Source organism: Sus scrofa, chromosome 15 (assembly GCF_054392235.1).
Source record: "Sus scrofa isolate SSC_HxYL_T2T_F1_AM1 chromosome 15, Sscrofa_HxYL_maternal_Yorkshire_Landrace_v2.0, whole genome shotgun sequence".
Classification (NCBI taxonomy): domain Eukaryota; kingdom Metazoa; phylum Chordata; class Mammalia; order Artiodactyla; family Suidae; genus Sus; species Sus scrofa.
The window spans coordinates 47148166-47167459 of NC_139397.1; the positions used below are offsets into that span (position 1 = coordinate 47148166).

At 46.7% G+C, this 19294-nt stretch overlaps 1 protein-coding gene across 17 annotated transcripts in view; it reads left to right on the forward strand.

The window, feature by feature from the left end:
• The window catches only part of DLGAP2 (DLG associated protein 2), a 666739-nt gene that overhangs the window by 529322 nt on the left and 118123 nt on the right, over positions 1-19294 (forward strand). For 14 of the 17 annotated variants that reach the window (XM_084998159.1, XM_084998164.1, XM_021074622.2 and 11 more), the window contains one exon: positions 1322-1387. In XM_084998159.1, coding sequence (XP_084854285.1) covers positions 1322-1387 — 66 coding nt within the window. Of the gene's footprint in view, positions 1-1321; positions 1522-19294 lie in introns of all 17 variants that reach the window. The other 3 variants (XM_084998167.1, XM_084998166.1, XM_084998169.1) reach the window with 1 other exon arrangement.

Here is a 19294-nt window from a genome sequence, read left to right on the forward strand (position 1 = left end):
CCCCACTCCAGACAGGCATTCCTTACACAGATGTCCATGCATAACATCTGTATCCTAAAGGCTGTGCCTGGGATGAAATTCCAGCACAGACTGACCTGCGAGGTGGCCACAGCCCCCCAGCCCCCCTCATGGCCAGACCTCCCGTCTTCCCTTCTGAACATCCTGTAAACCTCCTGGAAGTGGGAGATGCCTATTTGCTGAACTGAAGACAGTGCAAATGTAGTGAAACAAATCCCCCAGGACTATACCATGGTAACATGGTATTTAGTGTTGCTAGAAGGATGTAATTACTGAAATTTTTGCCCAAAGCCTATTCATGAATGTTGGAAGCCTGTATAAGTGCATGTGGAGTCTGAATATGTAATTTTATGTGGAATTATACTTAGAGAATATGTGCCCAAATGGTGGCATATCTATAGCTATGTATTAAACTCATCTGAAGCTCCCCGTCTCCACAGGGAGACCCACTCTCTGCAACCCCCACTTGCCCTCAGTGTGGGGCAGACAATCACCAGGCATCCAGCAGGGCTAAGCACCCCCCAACCCCTTCACCACCCAGCAGCACACATGGGGCCCAGAGCAGCCTGCATAGCAAGACGCCTGGCTTGCCCAGCGGAGTACAGGACGAAGGCCACGGAGGTGTCCATGGCCAGCGGCCCAGGGTGAGCTGGACAAAGAGCAAAGCACCTCCTTGTTCTCACCGCCCCATCTGAGAATGGAGGGCCCCAGCTTGATGACCATGTCACTCTGCTTTTTCACTAATCACAGAGTGAACAATTGAAAATCAATGACAGCGACCTGAAATGTTCTCCCAGCAGAAGGAAATGAGATTTGGACAAAACTGACCTAAGACAAACGAATATTAAAATTAGAGCAGTGACCACAGGTTTGAATATTGCTTGATGAGGCCTCAGATGAGACAGGACTTTGTAGACCTCAGAGAAAGCCTCCTCGAAGGCTTCACTGGCCGTAAATAGTCGTGGGCCGAGTTTGCAGAACCCTGTTCATGCCAAGGCTAGTGAGTCTGGAGGAAACTCTCCCACGCAATCCCTGTGGCACCTCCGTGGGGGGTGCAAAGAAATAACACCACAGGGCTGTTCTCAGAGAAGGTGATGGTTCCTGAGGTTTCCGCCAGAGCACCAGCTCTGAGCGGCGGCATTTGAACAAACAAAAAAGCATGTCTCTCTTGTGTTTGCATGCCTGTGGTGGGGAGTGTGGGAGAGTGTTTGCGTGTCTGCCGTGGGCAGTGTGGGAGAGGCGCTGTGAAAACTGTGAGCTACACCAGCAACTTATTAAAGAGTGACTTTGTTTCTCTTTGCAGAGGAAGAGGGCGGGGACCTGGCCCAGCCGGGCATCAGCTTTCCGGGGCCGGCAGAGGAGGATCTAGGTAGAGTACGCACCCCAGCCTGGCCGCTGCACAGATTAGACGTGACCGGACGCTCCAGGCTGGAGTGACCATCTGCACGTCCATCACTGGTGACCCTTCCCCGACAAATGTTCAAAGCATATGTTCGACTTTAAGTAAGATGCGGTGACATTTTTTTTTTTAAATAGTAGTTTGTGAACATTATGGAAGCTTTAGGTGAGAACATGGTTGCTCCAGATCATCACAGATTAACTGTGATGGCAGTAATTAGCCTAATTATTATTATTAATTATTAAGGCTGTCATTAACATAATTGATACATGTCCACACGTGTAAAGCGATATATCTCTTCTTATCTCCTTTGTGACTAAAACTGTAAGTAAATCTAAGGAAGGGAAAAGCTTTTTTATTTGCATTTTTTCAAGTAACTGTTACTTGACATAGAAGAGCTGACTTCCCTGGGCCAGCCCAGCGCCAGCCCAGCGCCAGCCCAGCGCCTCTGTGGTTTGGATGCTGAGTGCAATTATGCGCTTCCTTCCAAAGATGCTCCCAATCACTGTCACGTTCTGTTTTCCCCAGTAGTAGTTAAAATCACGTGGAAATTTTATGGAAATTTTATTTCTATGCTGCCACAGTCACAGTGAAGCTGGAGCCGTATCTGGCCGTCACCGTTTGACATGAAGGCACGCTTACATAAAATGGGGCAAATGCTTCTGTTCAAAATGTGGAGCTGTGGATAAATTCAACGTCAAAGAGTTGAATGAAATCAACATGAAACAGTAACTGAGAAAATACACACTCCAGTGGCTCTGGGTTCCTGGCCCTGCATCGAACATGGTTATTCACCAGCTGAAAACACTTCCGGCTGCCTTCCCAGCGTCTGCTGGCCATCTGCTGTTTGATTTATATTTAAATTTGAATTTTTCTTAGTTTGTATCAGATCTTTAGCCAATGAATCTGTTGCTCATTTGATTGGCTTCAAAAATAATATTGAAAAGGGGTTCCGTCATGGCTCAGCAGGTCAAGAATCCAACTTGTATCCATGAAGACACAGGTTCGATCCCTGGCCTTGCTCAGTGGGTTAAAGATCCGGCATTGTGGAGTTCCCGTCGTGGCCCAGTGGTTAACGAATCCGACTAGGAACCATGAGGTTGAGGGTTCAATCCCTGCCCTTGCTCAGTGGGTTAACGATCGGCGTTGCCGTGAGCTGTGGTGTAGGTTGCAGACGCGGCTCGGATCCCGCGTTGCTGTGGCTCTGGCGTAGGCCGGTGGCTACAGCTCCGATTAGACCCCTAGCCTGGGAACCTCCATATGCCGCGGGAGCGGCCCAAGAAACAGCAAAAAAAAAAAAAAAAAAAAAAAAAAAGATCCGGCGTTGCCTTGATTTGTGGTGTAGATCAGAGACGTAGCTCGGATCCCACATTGCTATAGCTGTGGTTTAGGCTGACAGCTGCAGCTCTGATTTGCCCCCTAGCCTGGGAACAGGTGCAGCCCTAAAAAGCAAACAGAAGTCGGGGGGTGGGGGGGCTCTAAATGTTGCCTGGTCCTCCACTTGTGCTGCTGCCCCAGCTGTGGTGGTGTGTGCAAGGAGGGAAAAACTCTCCATTAGCCATCAGGTGGCAGGATGGATGGAAGTAGCCAGTGGACAGTCCTCGTGGGACTGGGTGCAGTGGTGCCCCTGGTGTGGGGGTGGGGAGTGTGGCGTGGGGGGGTGCTCTCTGGGGTCAGTGGTCTCTATCAGCCCCTTTATGGGAACATTGCAGGCCAGCCTGCCTCTCATTGGTCAGTGTCTCCTGGGGAGGGGAGGGTTTAAATCCTGGTTCCCAAAGGGCTTAGGGTCTGTAAAGTTCCTGTGTGATTCCAACACACACCTCATGTCAGGGACACGGATGTGAAGTTTGTGGAAAGCTAATTTATAAGAAGGTTAGAAAGGGAGAGGGAGAGAGGGAGGAGAGAAGATCTATGTTATGTTCCCAGTGAGTATGCTGACTAATTGACAGCAAACACCCTAATTTTAGACATTTTATTTTCCAAACTGGGTTTTCCAGTTTCCTCACCTCTAAATCGAGGGATTGAAACTGGACAGGTTTTTAAGGCTCTTGCAGGTTTTGGATTTATGGCTCCCCAATTCTCTCTGCCACGTTAAAATTAAAAACACTTTATGACGATGTTAAGGCCATAACAGTGAAGTGAGTCATGCTCATTTCCGAACACCAAGGGCCTTTCACAGCGCGGTAGAGGTCGAAGTCGTAAAACAGTTCAGGAACGTTAGCGTCCAGTCCCATTCAAAATACCAACCTTCTGTTTTTCCAAGGACTTCAGTCTTTAAAAACTTCAAGGAAGGATGAGTGACATTTAGTGAAAACGCCCAAATTTTCTTTAGCAATGGACAAATAAGTAAAGTGATCTTTTTAGATATAAGAATATCACACCTCATGCCCATTACATGTTAGGGCGTGCGCGGTCTCTGAAGTGCATAGGGTGTCACGCATGAAAAGCAATTTTATGATGAGGAAAGTGGCCGTGGACAGAGGAAGAGAGAGGTTTCTATAAAATTAATTTAAAGTCAGTGATAAAAGCGGGTTAATGCAGCACATTCAGCATGACCACAATGGAAGGGAAAACCCACTTTTTCCAGAAGAAGCGTTTTAAGGGAAGACCTCAGACACACACATATTAAATTGCTTTACTAGTAATTTTTGTGACATTGGCTCATTATAGGAGATGTGATTTCTAATAATGGCTTTTCTTCATTCCCTCAAATGTTATATTTAATTCCATTGTAAAATTGGTGAGTTCTAAGCATCTGTGGGGACTGTTTCATTGGACTAAATGTTACACTGGCAAGTCAATTGCCAAGTGAGAAGAAAGAAGCAGACTAAAAGATCCATCAGAAAATATAAGGCCGATAGCGTGAGACACAGGCAGCCCTGAGAAGATGGACACGTTGTGCAGTTTTAGAAACACCTGAATATAAAGTAATGTTTAACAATGCTTAAAGCCTCCTATAGGACTTGCACATGTTGTGAAACTATTTTTATATAAAGGACATTACTGGCCTCATTTTAAGATCTGCACACCATTTACATGAATGTCTCGTAGTAATTATGACACAGAGCTAATTTTAAAGGAACCCCCCTTTTAGATATTCATTTTTGTGTCCTTTTATGAACACCCCTAGAGATATATATCGAGGGGTAACTGTAACTTAATGGGTGTCCACCCTTATTTCCTTCAGAGAAATTTCTGCAAGTGTCTATAAATAGTGGATGCAGTGTCTTACCGAGGATCTGTCTGGACGGTACCAGTGTAACCATTTACTGCACCCCGTCCCCTTCCTCCAGGGCCCTCTCCTTGCCACCCCCACCTTGGAGGCCCCTCAGGACCTGCAGTGCCCCCGTGGGAATCCAGACACCACAGAGGGCCCTCCTCCCAGCCAGGACATGGCATCACTGTCACATGCTGGGGAGGGTGGGGGGGGTCTGACATGGGGGAGGCTAAGTGTCAGCTAATCAAGTGGACATTCCATGTGACAGTGTGACCATGTCATGCTAACACTTTACAACAAATCAAAATCAATTTTAAAGTTACTCCTTCCATCTGTTGGAAATTAGGAGAGTGGGATTTTTCACCCGAAGTTCTGGAATGCATTCCCGAGCTCTTCTGCTTAACTATCAGCTTTTACCTGCACGGTTTCCAAGCCTGGATGCTGCTGAGTAAATCCTGGTACCTTTTCCCCCAGTTTTCTCCCTTCCTCAGGCAGTAGATCTTTATCGATCTGTTCATGCCTCCATGAGTGCGTGGCTAGGTCTTAGTGTGTTGGGGCCGCTGTAAAAGATGCCTCCTACCGGGGGCTTATAAACAGCAGACACCCACTTCTCCTGGTTCTGGAGGCTGGACATTTAGGATCCAGCAGCCCAGCCCTACCCCTGACAGGTTCAGCATCTTCTCACTATGTCCTCAGGTGGAAGAGGGGTTGGGTGCTCCGTGGGGGCTCTGTTGTAGGGACTCTAATCCATCCATGGGAGCCTCATCCTCACGACCTCACCACCTCCCAGAGGTCCCCTCCTACATCATTGCCTTGGAGGTTAAGATCCAACATGTGAATTTGGGGGGAACACAGACATTCACTCCGTAGCCGACGATGTTCACGCCCACAACAACGACCGAGCTTTTTCTCCTCTGTAGGCAGCCCCCACATGAGTGACCAGCCAGCTCCCTAACTCAGCAACCCCCACGTGGTGGAAGGGGTAGAAAAAAATATATATATGTTCCTGCTGTGTATATAAGAGAAAATGAATTCAGGGCAGTTAGACTGATTTGGGGCTAAGAATTCAGCCCCAAATCGAACAGATACAGATGAAGGAGCCAAAGAACGTGGTGAAAAGGGCGGCACAGGTCAGGGTCAGGGGGACAAGCAGGTTTCCAGAGACAGAGGGGCAGAAAGTCCCTTCCTTCCTGGCTGCCAGGTACCCAGGGGACATGCATGAGGGGTGGGCCCTTGGGGGGTGGCTGGCAGACAGGAGGGAGGGGAGTGGGAGGGGTCAGCTGCAGTGGGCAGGACTTCGAGGGTGCAGAGTCACCCCTGAACTCTACTTACGGCTCCCATCAGGACCTTAAAGAATGCACTCAGAAAATCAGGAAAAAATGTGCTTTCATTTTGAAGCCAGTGCTGCCTGAGCAGCATCTTCTGGAAGGTACAGGTGGAAGGGGGCTGCACACAGACCGCTCCCCCCCGGGGGTTCTGAAAGGTCACATGGTGACCAGGAGCAGTCTTGCTCTTGCTCTGCTGGAGCTGGTGGGACCAGCCAGGGTGCATGGTGTGTAAATACCTGATAAACAGGATTGGGGGGCGCTATCCGGCCCTCAGGCTCCCCCCAGGGAAGGTGCGGGGGCTGTGAGTACAAAGGGGACCCAGTGCTACCCTGGAAGCCTCAGTGGGCCAACCAGCAGGATTCCCACCAGGCTCCACGGGGAGGAAAGAGATGCCCTAGGAGGAGGTGGGAGAGGGACCCTTAGGTTCAGGCCCATTGCTGCGTCATCCGTCAGCTCTCGACCGGGTTTCGCAGCCTTCATGCTGCAGCCACAGAGGGTGATCTCAGTGTGACAGTCCCCCCCAGACCCCAGGTGTGACAGTCCAAGGCGTCTGCACACACACAATGGGTACCCTCGACAGAGCCACCCTAGAGCAGGACTACTATTCAAGATCCTCCCCCTAAGAGGCACTGAAGTTGGGGGTTTCTGTTAAAAAAAAAAAAATACAGAAAACAAAAAGAGACTTAACTCTCAAGATTATATTTTTGGAGTTCCCGTCGTGGCACAGTCCTTAACGAATCTGACTAGGAACCATGAGGTTGCCGGTTTGATCCCTGGCCTCGCTCAGTGGGTTAAGGATCTGACGTTGCCATGAGCTGTGGTGTAGGTTGCAGATGTGGCTTGGATCCTACGTTGCTGTGGCTCTGGTGCAGGCTGGTGGCTACAGCTCTGATTAGATCCCTAGCCTGGGAATCTACATATGCCACAGGAGCGGCCCTAGAAAAGGCAAAAAGACAAAAAAAAAAAAAAAAGATCATATTTTGTCTCTGAAATCATTTTTTTAAAACCACAAAGAACTAATCAAAAAGCAGCTAGGTGAATTTCTTCTAATTAAACAAGTAATTTTCTTTTTTGCAAATTTGACATCGTTTTGTTTTCTTCCAGATTTTTTGCGGTATAACTGACGTAAGTTTGAGGTGTCAAACCTGATGACCTGGCTCATATAGGCCATGAAGTGATTACCCTAGTAATTTAGTGTCACCATCTCCAATGGGAACAAAATTAAAGAAATAGGAAAGATCTCTTTTCCCCTGTGATGCAAATTCAGGATTCACTCTGTAAACAACGTTTATGCACAACGTAGAGCAACGTTAATTATGTTAATCTTGTACATTACAGCCCTAGTGCTTAGCCATCTTATAACTAGAAGTTTGTATCTTCTGACCACTGTCATCACCATTCAGGGACATGACATTATTGTGGACGGTGTCCCAGCACTGTATTTCCATCCCCACAACACACTCCTTTTTAAGTGGCAGTTTGTACTTCAATGTCCCCCTCTTATTTCTTTCCACACCCCCTGCCCCCTGCCTTCTGACCAATACCTGCTTGTTTCTCTTTATCTACAGCTCTGTTTCTGTTTTGTCATATTTATTATTTGTTTTGTTTTCGTTTATTCATTTTACTTTTTAGATTCCACATAGAAGTATGATACAGTTAGTCTTTGTGTGACTTATTTCACTTAGCATAAAACCCTGTTGTCACATTTCATGTTGTCACAAATGGCAAGTTTTTATATGTTGTTGCATTGCTTATCCATTCTAAATGTGGTAGTTTGCATCTACTAAGCCAAAACTCCCTGTCCATTCCCCCTCCCTCCCCCTCCCCCTTGGCCACGACAAGTCTGTTCTCTATGTCTGTGAGTCTCTTTCTGTTTTTGTAGTTAGGATCATTTGTGCCATATTTTAGGTTCCACATATAAGTGATATCATAAGGTGTTTGTCTTTCTCTTTCTGACTTACTTCACTTAGGAGAGAATCTCTAGTTGCATCTATGTTGCTGCAAATGGTATTATTTTATTCTTTCTTATGGCTGAGTAGTATTCCATTGTGTATATATACATCATCTTTATCCATTCATCTGTTGATGGACATTTAGGTTGTTTCCGTGTCTTGGCTATTGTGAATAGTGCTGCAATGAACATTAGGATGCATGTGTCATTTTTGACTAATGTTTTTATTTCCTTCAGATATATATCCAGCTGTGGAATTGCTGGATAGTATGGAAGTTCTATTTTTAATTTTTGAGGCCCCTCCATGCTCTTTTCCATAGTGGCTACACGAATGCACATTCCCACCAACAATGCCTGGGGGCTCCCTTTTCTCTGCGTCTTCACCAAAACTTGTGATTTCTTGTCTTTTTAATGATAGTCACTCTGACAGGTGTGAGGTGATGTCTCACTGTGGTTTAGTTTGTGTTTCCCTGATGTGTCTGTTGGTAAAGTCAGCATTTGAACGTGAGATTGTGGCGCAAGAGAACCATTTATGGCTTTGAAGCTTCTTTGAGAAGTCAGTGCAGTGTAGACCTGGTCTGGAGGACAATGTGTGGATATCACAAGGGGGCAGTGGTGGAGGTGGGATGATGTGCTGGGGGCCCAGTGAGAGGACACTGATGGTGGAGGATAAGGAGACCACAGACCCCACATTCCCGGCCAGACACAGGGAGAGTCTCCTCCCCCTTCTGACGCTCTGGGGTCTGCAATGCGCATGCTCACTGCTCACTTCTGCAGAAAATTTGTCTCGAAGGAAGCAAGTTATTTCCACACACACACGTGTGAGTGTGAATAACATGTGAAGTCTTCATTTCACCTTTCAAAACCCTTCCTCCTGAAATGACACTTTTACTGCAACAGTGACTCAAGCCAGCAGCTTCTATAATAAGTGAACGGCTTTTGTACTGGGTGCCGTGGGCTGGGGTGGAGACCGACGTGGGAGGGAAGGAAGGTGATGGAAGAATTGGCTAATAATAAAAAAAAAAAAAATCCAGCCATTTAATGGGCCATTTCCTGAGTCAGCATGTAATTTTCATTTCATGTTTCTAATGTTTATATTTACATGACACTGTAAAACCATAGGCTGCAACCCATTCAATGGATCATGCATTCACATTACTGGGTCACTACCAGCAATTTTTTTAGCCTGTCACTAATTTCACTTATTTTCAGATTAGCAGTCTTGAATGCAAAGAGTCTCCAAGATAAACTATTTTTTAAATTTTATTGAAATACACTTGATTTACAGTGTTGTGTTAATTTATGCTGTACAGCAAAGTAACTCAGTTATACTTTTTCAGACTCTCTCCCATTATGGCTCATCACCGGATATTGACTATAATTCCCCGTGCTCCTAAGAGGACCTTGGTGTTCTACCAGCAATTTTTTAAATAAAAAAGAACAGGAAAGGGAGTTCCCATTGTAGCTCAGCAGAAATGAATCTGACTAGTACCCATGAAGACACAGGCTCAGTCCCTGGCCTCACTCAGTGGGTTAAGGATCCAGCATTGCCGTGAGCTGTGGTGTAGGTCGCAGACACGGCCTGTATCTGGCGTTGCTGTGGCTGTGGTATAGGCCGGCGGCTACAGCCCTGATTCAACCCCTAGCCTGGGAACCTCCATATGCCGTGGGTGTGGCCTTAAGAAGACAAAAGAAAAAAAGAACAGGAAAATCTGGAATGTATGGAGTAGAAAATATCAAGGTACATCGTATAAAGCAGGACAGGTACCATTGAAGGACACATCAGGGTGTGTGTGTGTGTGTGTGTGTGTGTGGTGTGAGCATACGTGGTATGAGGGTGATGTATGTGTGTTGTGTGATATATGTGTGTGTGTGTGTGGACTAGGTTCCAGTGTAATAGGTGTATTGTGTATGGACACAGTGGCCCTGGGCAGTGGATGAGGGGAACCTCTGGGTGCCTGGGTGGAAGCCCTGAGCAGCACTGAGAGGTGACCCCAAGTGCCCGGGGACCCACGTCTACCTGATCTCCCTGTGCCCTTTGGCACCTTGTTTATTAAACATAAGGGGGAAGCAGTGAGAGGACGTCTTATATCCTGCAAGACGAGTAACCTGAACATATAGCCTTTCACAAGCTTATTCACATTTAGTGTTTGACCCGTGTTAACGCTCATCAGTTTTACTATAGCCGCTGTGACTGCCTTACCACCCTGCTGTCACCAGCTGGCCTCTACTAACCAGGTGTGAAAGGATGAATTGCAGGGCCATAGGTGTATCCGTGGAGACTGTCTGTGGGGAAAGTGGGCACTAGCTCCCTGACGGACGTCTGGCTCTGGGGGCATCTAAAACATCATTTCCAAGGCTGCTAAATCCACTGGCAAGTTGCAATCACTGAAACAGGGACTTGCGACATTGGGTTGTTGTTTTTTGGGGTTGATTTGGGGGTTTTTGTTTGTTTGTTTGTTTGTTTTTGGCAGCACCTGTGGCATATGGAAGTTCCTGCGCCAGAGATTGAATATGAGCCACAGCTGTGGCAACACGGGATCCTTAACCCACTGCACCAGGCTGGGGATCAAACTTGCACCTCAGCAGCACCCTGAGCCACCGCAGAGACCACGTTGGATCCTTAACCCACTGCACCACAGCAGGAACTCTGCAAGACTGGCTTTGCATCCTGCAGGTTTTGCCCCTTCAACTGTATGTGACTCATAAGCCCACATGCATTCAGTGAGTCAGAAGTCATCAGGACGTGTCTGTCCCATTGTGTGGATGGAGGACTAAGCAAAGCAGGGCACTTGCTCAGAGAATGGGGGACACTTGCTGGTCTGTTTGGTGTCAGTGTTTGTGAGTCTGGAATCCGGGACATGGGAAATGAAAAGTCAGCCGGGGACAAGACCAGGATTATCTGACCAAATGTTGGGATTCTAGCGGAGCTCTGTTGCTTGTGAAAAATAAGTAGCAGATACACTGGGGTTTGGGGGGAATGTTACCCACATTCAGTGATTTAGCACGCCACTGGTGTTGCTGGCATCAAGACTGAGAAGATCCTTGGCCACACAAGGAGGTGAGAGAGCACCAGGAAGGGGACGTGGCGTCTCTGGGAACCCCCTGCATGTGCTCCCTGCTTCTTTGGGCACCTGGTTCGGGGAGTCTAATCCCACAGCCGCCTCAGTGTCCCCACGACTGACTGACAATCACGGAGATAAAGAGACTCATCCCAGGTTAGTGATGAGCCAGCAGCCACTCTGGGCCTGAACTAAACCACTTTCCTACCCAGCACATCTTCCTTCCCCAAGAAATAAAAATTTCCTGTCCCGTGTAGCTAGCTTGTAAACAAAAAGCAAACATTGCACGTGACACCAGAAATTGAATTGTTCCATAGATGATAAGAAACGGAGTCTGGAATAAATGTTAAACTAGCAAGTCCATGTGACTAAATACGATTCATCTGCTGGACCAATTGGATTCATCTGGTCTCAGGCATCAGAAGCATCTCTGTACCGGTTCCATCTTCTCAATCAGAAACCGCTCTCTCCAGGTCGTGACTTCATGCAGCTGAAAACCTTTGTTATACATGAGCATCCCATTTTCACCCCAAGATGGAGCTGAAAAATAACATTTCCACAGTGGAAGCGGTCTTCCTTGGGAATGACGGCCGTGGAGTCTCTGACGAGATCACATGGATAAAGTTGCGCATCAAAGTCTGCTTAATAATTTAAAAGAAAAACCTCATGCTCCAAATCTCATCAAGGAGGAATAAGAAGCACACCTATCTTATGTCCATTTTATCCCTTCCCAATGATAGACTTGATTCAAGTCCATGCTGGCTATAATTAGCATTAAACTTGGGACTAATGAGGTGCAGAAGGCTCCCATTGACTGGGGCTGCTTAAACCTGTGCAGCGTCATCAATCTAGGCAGCCAGGCGAAGGCCTGGTGTCACTTACCCTGAGGCTCAGTGCTGAGGGGGTAAGCCCCGGGGCAGTGACACTGCAGTGGAACTACCTGAGTGAACTGCAGAAAGCAAACACTTGGCTACATTACAGGACAAGAATAGGACCTATACACACAAATGTTAAATGTAATAACACCCTATAAGCTAAAAATAACCCAGGAATTGTATTACACTTATCCTGAAAATATAATCAGTTATTTGTTTCACACAATTTCCTAAGCAGAACATCGCCAAGCAAATATCACTACTCATGCAAGTTGTGGTTAAATTATAAGAGGTATTAGGGATGGAGGTTAAAGCATATTTGCTACAGCCATGGGTATATGGAGATTTTTCCTTGAACCTCAATGCATCAATTCTCATTTAGGAAATTACAGCCCAAAACCCTCAGTTCTCCATGTGCCTCACTACATACTCTTAAGTGAAGCCAAAAGTCACAACAAACCAAAGAACAATACACCCAAACAGAAAGTTATTCATAATTAAAGACAACCTAGTGATTGATCTAGTTAAGCAATTCTCCTTGTAGAAGATTCTGCAAACCTCAGCAGCTTGCAAACGCCCATGGGCCCTGGCTCCCTGCCGTGTCAGTGAAGCAGGACCGAGAAGCTCTACTATTGCACTTATTCATCTGAAGACTAATTAGGTAAATTGTGTGTCTGTTACTAACATTTTCTAAAGAAAGGTCACAGGCAATGGGCAGGCCCCCTCAAGCCCCCGCTGGGCCATCAGAGCAGCTATAGACGGGGTGGCTGAGGCCCTGGACAGGCCGTCAGCCCGGCTACTTGTTCCCCTGAAAATTTCCACAGGAGCATGGTGATGAGGGGCCCCCTTCTGTTTGCTTCCTACGGGCCCTCATGGCGGGGGGGTGACCATGACCTCCCGCCCAATGGCTGGAAGGCTGTGTGTTGCCAAGTAGTGAGGACGAGCATTTTTCTAGAATCATCACATTTTAAACCTGACCCCGCCCAGTTGTTCATCTGAGGAGCAAAGGAAATGAGCCCGAGGCTTCGTGAGGCGTTGGTGACTGGACGGGTGGCACTTGGGTGTCCTGACCCCAAGACGAGTCTGCAGCCTCCATTCAATAGACAGGAGCCTTTTAGCCGATTTTATGCAAATGAGCAGAACAAGTGGTGACCGCACACTGGGCCTGTGCTGCTCCAGGCCAGCTCTTATGGGCGCTGGCTCCATGGGCCCTTCCGAGACAGCAGAAAGGGCTTTACCCGTAATGGCCAGTACGGACATCATCAGCATGTGTGGCTCTGGTCACCTCAAATGGGACAGTGACAGGAATTTATCCACTTACATTTAAGTTTAAATCACCCCGTATTGGCCCAGAAAGGTCTCAGAAGGCAAGCTGTGATGGTGACCAATGCAGGCAGGAGAGGGGGTGCCCTGGGTGAGGGGACATGGGAGGGCTGAGTCTGGCAGTGCCCAAGCCCACCCTGAAGGCCACGAGCGGTTCCTGGGGACCAGGCCCCAGAGAAGGGGCACACCTGGGTAAATGCCTGGAGAGAGGGCGGTACCTCCCAGGGACAGGGCACCAATCTCTCAGGAGGAGGGGAGGCTGAGCTAAGGGGAGGCTGACCCCCCACCACCATTGAAGCCGAGTTCCCTGCAGCGGGCGGGGTATAGCGAGCAGGTGACATCTCTCAGGGGGCTCAGGGCAGAGGCTGATGGACCAAGGGATGCGGGTGGTGGGCATGTGTCCCTTAATGATGCCCCTGTGGTGGGAACAGAGTCCTGCTGGGCCCTGGCCCTGAAGCGAGTGTGGCCTGGCGTCTCGAGCTGTGGGGAAGGCCATCTGTCAGGAGACGTCTGTGTTTATTTTTCAAAAATTGGGCCTCGCATTGTGCAGCAGCCCCGGCTAGCAGCAGAGTATGGACGGGGAGTTAGGGAGCGTTGCACAAATGAGCGTCCAGAGGCAAATTGTTTGCACCTGGGAAGTTGCCAGAATGCGCGCCCGGGTGAGCAGCGGCTCACTAACTGGATTTCCGTCAAGGCAGAGCTGCAGACTGTTTTGTTGCAGTGACAGCTTAGAGAACATTTAGAAGTGATTAAAACTGATGGCTCTGCTCAGTCATGGGGTCTGGTGTGTGTCACACGGAGCTGCCTGCAGATCCGTCCAGAACATTGAGCATTCCGTTCTCATGTTGTGGGGCTTGTCTGCACAGGTCAGGCGCAGAGTCAAGTTTGCAGATGCCCAGCCCCTGCTGGACTGGCCACCATTCCCAAACTGCATTCCAGTCATAATGAGGTGTGTCTGATCCACCCGGGTCCACCAGGACAGAGCCTCTTAGGTCTTGAGGGTTGTTTGCGTTTGTCTTCAAACTCTCTATTCTCCAGCCATGACAGACCAGGTCTAGGTTAAACATGGACTTTTAAATACACATTTTAAAGGGAAAAGGCAAATACATACCACGTGCCTGGAGGCTGTGGACATTAGCTACGTGGAATGAAACTAAATGACAGTTACATGACAATGGAGCTCACGACAAAATGGTTGCAGTTAGGAGGCTATTTTCCGATAAGGAAACTGAGTCTCAGAATCAAGTTCCTCGTCAAACTGCCAATGGGCTAGGAAATGACCTTGAGCTGGTTTGGGCCCAGGCTTCCGGACAGCTCTAGTGCTCCTGGACGATGTAGGGTCAGAGAATAGAAATTTGATTTCTCCCTGCCTTTTACTACAGATTTAAGTTATTAACTCTTTGAGCTTTACTCTTCCTAGTTTCCAAATATTGTCCTAGTAATATGTAAACTCTGTAGAGTTCTGAGAGTCAAGCTGGGGTCGTGTGAGACACTGGCTCATCTCTATTATCTGTTTTATTTAGTGATTTTTTAATTTTTAGGGCTGCGCCTGTGGCACATGAAAGTTCTGAGCTGTAGCCACCAGCCTATGCCATAGCCACAGCAAGGCCAGATCCGAGCCATGTATGTGACCTATACCACAGCTCATGGCAACCCCAGATCCTTAACTCACTGATCAAAGCTAGAATCAAACCTGCGTCCTCATGGATACTAGTTGGGTTCGTAACCAGCCACAACGGGAACTCTGTATTGTATGTCTTGATGGTGTATATGCACACGCACACACACACGTCTTCAAAATCTCTGTCCTGTACACATGCCCGATAGGCTCTGAGTTCTCGGTGAGATTGATTCTTGCCAGACCCCCTGGTCTTCCAACTGCTTTCTTGGCCAGGCGTGGTGGTCACTGAGGCAAAGCTGGGGACGGGCTGAGCTGGGTTTGGGATCCAGATCAGGATTGGAACCTGGTCCCTCGGTGTCCCACCTGCACCACATCTGTGTTCTGAGCCAGGGGTCTATCAGCTGCATCAGCCCTGCGGTGCCTCCACCTGCTGACGTTGGTCTAAGGGCAGGGGCTTCTCCACAGCCAGCGATGCTGGCATGGACTTTGCCATGCAGACCCTTACTCGGCTACTCTGTGCTCTTGTGCTGTCCCTTCCACACAGGGAGGTGACCCGGTGTCTCTGTCCCTGGTTTTCCCCCATACGCAGTGGGCCTGGCCCAGCATCATAAACGTGTAGTGTGTTCACACCAGGAACCCCTGGCCGTGTGCAGGTGCTTCAGTGGTCCATCCCCCACTGAATGCCATTTCAGCGGCCAAGCAGGATGAACTGACCGACCCCGCCTCGGAGCTTGCGCCTGAGGGAGGGCCGTGAATGTGTGAATGAGAGGCCAGGGCAGTGAGAAACGCAGAGAAGAGGCGCTCAGGAGCAAGGACAGGGTGTGGAGCTGTGAAGGTTGTGGGGGCTCGGCAGGGTGAAGGCCCAGGATGTACTATTCTGATCCTGGAACCTGGGAACGAACAGAGTTCCCTGGAAGGGCGTTCCAGTCAACAGACCCTCTAATAAGGCAACTGACCTGGGCTGTTGGGGAGCCCAGGCAGCCGCAGGTGTCTCGGGGGACAGGAGGGGAGAGCTGGTGAGGAGGGGTCACCTGGGCCATGAGCTGGAGGAGGCAGGGCCACATCCCCACACAGCCTCCCTGAGGGCCCAGCCGGGCTGTCGGAACTTTGCCCCATGGAATCCAGTTCAGATTTCTGAGCCCCACAGTCTAAGATCAGTGTGTGTTGTCAGGGCTTTGGGGTTTCTGTTTGGCTGGTTTACAATGAATAGACTATTATTTTGAGCAATTCTAGGTGTACAGAAAAATTGAGCAGAAAGTACGTTCCCATATATCACGCCTTCGTTTCCCCTATTATTACATCTTACATTAATGTGGTGTGTTTGCTATAGTTGGTGAGCTGATATGGATCCATGGTTACTATGGATTATTAACCATTACCATTATCATTAACTGTAATTATTAGTTACTCTGAAGTCCATGATGTGCCTGCGGTTTCACTCTTTCTGTTGTACATTCTGTATGTTTTGGAAGATGTATGAAGGCACGTAACCACTGTCACAGTGTCACAGAGTAGTGTCACTGCCCTAAAAACCCTCTGTGCTCTGCCCGGTCCTCCCTCCTCCCAACTCCAAGACCCTGGCACCACTGATCTCCTTACTGTTTCCAGAGTCCTGCCTTTTCCAGGATGTCACACAGTTGGAATCCTATAGTATGTGACCTTTTCAGATTAGCCTCTTTCACTTAACACTATGCATTTCTATTTTTCCTGTGTCTTTTCATGGCTTGATGGCTCATTTCTCTTCGTGCTGTTCCATTGTCTGGATGGACTATGGTTTCTTTATCCGATCACCTACTGAAGAGCATCTTGGTTGCTTTCAAGTTTGGGGAATTATTACTAAGTCTTCCACTTTAATTAAGGCTACCCTATCAGTTTTTCCTTTCATGGCTCATGTTTTGGGTATTGTACAAAAATGCACTAACACAAGGTTCCCTAGATTATCTCCTGTTATCTTCTGGGATTTTATAGTTTTGCATTGTACATTTAGGTCTACAATCTATTTTTGAGTTAATGTTTGTAAAAGGCGTAAGGTCTATACCCAATTCTTTTTTTTTTTTTTTTTTTTTTTTTTTGGCATGTGAATGTCTAGGTGTTCCAGCACCATTTGTTTTCTTTTGTTTTTTTAAAAAAAAAACAAAAAACAAAAAACTGTTCTTTCTCCATTGAATTTCCTGCTCTCCTCTGTCAAAGATCAATATTGTATCTGTATGGGTCTCTTTCTGGGCTCCATGTCCTGCCCCATTGATCTGTCTGTTTGTTCTTTTGCCAGTACTGTGCTGCTGTGCTGCCCTGATTACTCTAACCTGATAGTGATTCTTGAAGTTGGGCACTGCCTGCTCTGACTTTGCTCCCCTCCAACGTCATGCTGCCTCTTCTGGGTCATCTGACTCTCAATATACACTTTAAATTGATATGTCCTTATCCACAAAATAACCTGACTGGATTTTGATTGGAGCTGCATTGAGTCTATAGACCAAGTAGGGAAGCATTGATTTCAAGACAATATCAAGTCTTCTGATCAGTATGCATGGAATAGCTCTTCATTTATTTAGATCTTGATTGATTTCTTCCATTGAAATTGTGTACTTTTTCCTCATACAGCTCTTGTATATATTTTATTAGCTCTATACTACATTATTTCATTTTTTGTTGCCAATGTAAATGGTTTTGTGTTCTTCATTTCAAAATCCTATTATTGCTCATTGCTGGTATATAAGAAAGTAGTTTAACTTTGGAATGTTAGTATTATAGCCAGTGCCTTGCCATAATCACTTCCTATTTCCAAGAATTTTTAAATTGATTCTTTGGAATTTTCTACATGGAAAATCATGTTATCTGCAGAAAACGATGGTTTTTTTCCTCCCTTCCCAATCCGTATACTTTTATTTCCTGTTTTTGGTCTTATTTCATTAGCTAGGGCCGCGGTATGATTTGAGTGGGTGGTGAGAGGGTCCTTTCCTTGTTCCTGATCTCAGCTGGAAAACAGCTAATTCCTTGCCAAGTATGATATTAACGTAGGGCTTTGTCAGTGTTCTTTATCGAGGTGAGAAAATTCCCTTCTAGTCCTAGTTCACTGAGAATTTTTATCATACAAGGGTGTTGGATTTTATCAAATGCTTGTTTGCATCTATGATATGATCATGTGATTTTTCTTCTTTAGTCTATTGATTTTTTTAATAGGAGTATAGTTGATTTACAACACTGTCTTAGTTTCAGGTATAAAGCAAAGTGATTCTTGTTCAGATTCTTTTCCATTATAGGTTATTACAGATATTGAATACAGTTCCCTGTGCTATCCCCCCAATCCTCATTTATCTACTTTATATATAGTAGTATGTACCTGTTAATCCCACACTCCTAATTTATTCCTCCCCCACTTTCCCCTTAGGTACCCATAAATTTGTTTTCTATGCCTGTGAGTCTGTTTCTGTTTTATAAATAAGTTTATTTTGGTTTTCTTTTTTCTTTCTTTCTTTTTTTGTCTTTTTACCTTTTCTAGGGCCGTTCCTGCGGCATATGCAGGTTCCCAGGCTAGGGGTCAAATCAGAGCTGTAGCCACCAGCCTACAGCAGAGCCACAGCAACGCGGGATCCGAAGCCGCGTCTGCAACCTACACCACAGCTCAGGGCAACGCCAGATCATTAACCCACTGAGCAAGGGCAGGGACCGAACCCGCAACCTCTAGTCGGATTCATTAACCACTGCGCCACGACGGGAACTCCATGGAGTTATTAATAATGTTCCTTTTCTGTCTTCTTAATGTCTGTGGGATCAGTAGCAATGGCCCCGCTTTCATTTCTGATGTAAGCGGTTTGTGTATTCCCTTTTGTTCTTAAATAGGCTAGAGATTAATCAGTTTTATTGATCCTTCAAAGAATCAGCTTTTGGTTTTATTGATTTTCTTTCCTGATGTCCTGTTTTCATTTTCATTAATGCTTATTACTCTAATTTTGATTATTTTTTTCTCCATTTTATGTTAGATTTAATTTGCTCTTTCTTTACTAGTTTCCTAATGTGGAGGCTTAGATTATTGATTTTAGGTCTTACATCTTTTCTAACTTCAGTATCAGCTTACAGTGTTGTTTCTTCAAATTTGGGGGACGTCCAGCTTTCTTTTTGTTATTGATCTCTAATCTAATTCCATTGTTTTCTGAGATTATATTTTGTATGATTTCTATTTTTTAAAAATGTTTCACGTTTTATGGCTCTGAGTGCTCTATCTTGGTGAATCTCTGTGTGACCCCAAGAAGAATATATGTTCTGCTGTTGTTGGGTGAACTCATCCACAGGAGTCGGTGAGACCCCATTGATGGATGGTGCTGCTCAGTTCAGCTGCATCCTCACTCATTTTCTCCTGCGGGATCTGTCCATTCTGATGGAGGGGTGTTGATAGCAACCACAATAGTGGATTCATGTATTTCTCTTTCAGTTCCATCAAGTTTTTGCCTCGTGTATTTCGAAAGCTCTGCTGTTAGACAGACGTTAAAGACTCTAATGTCT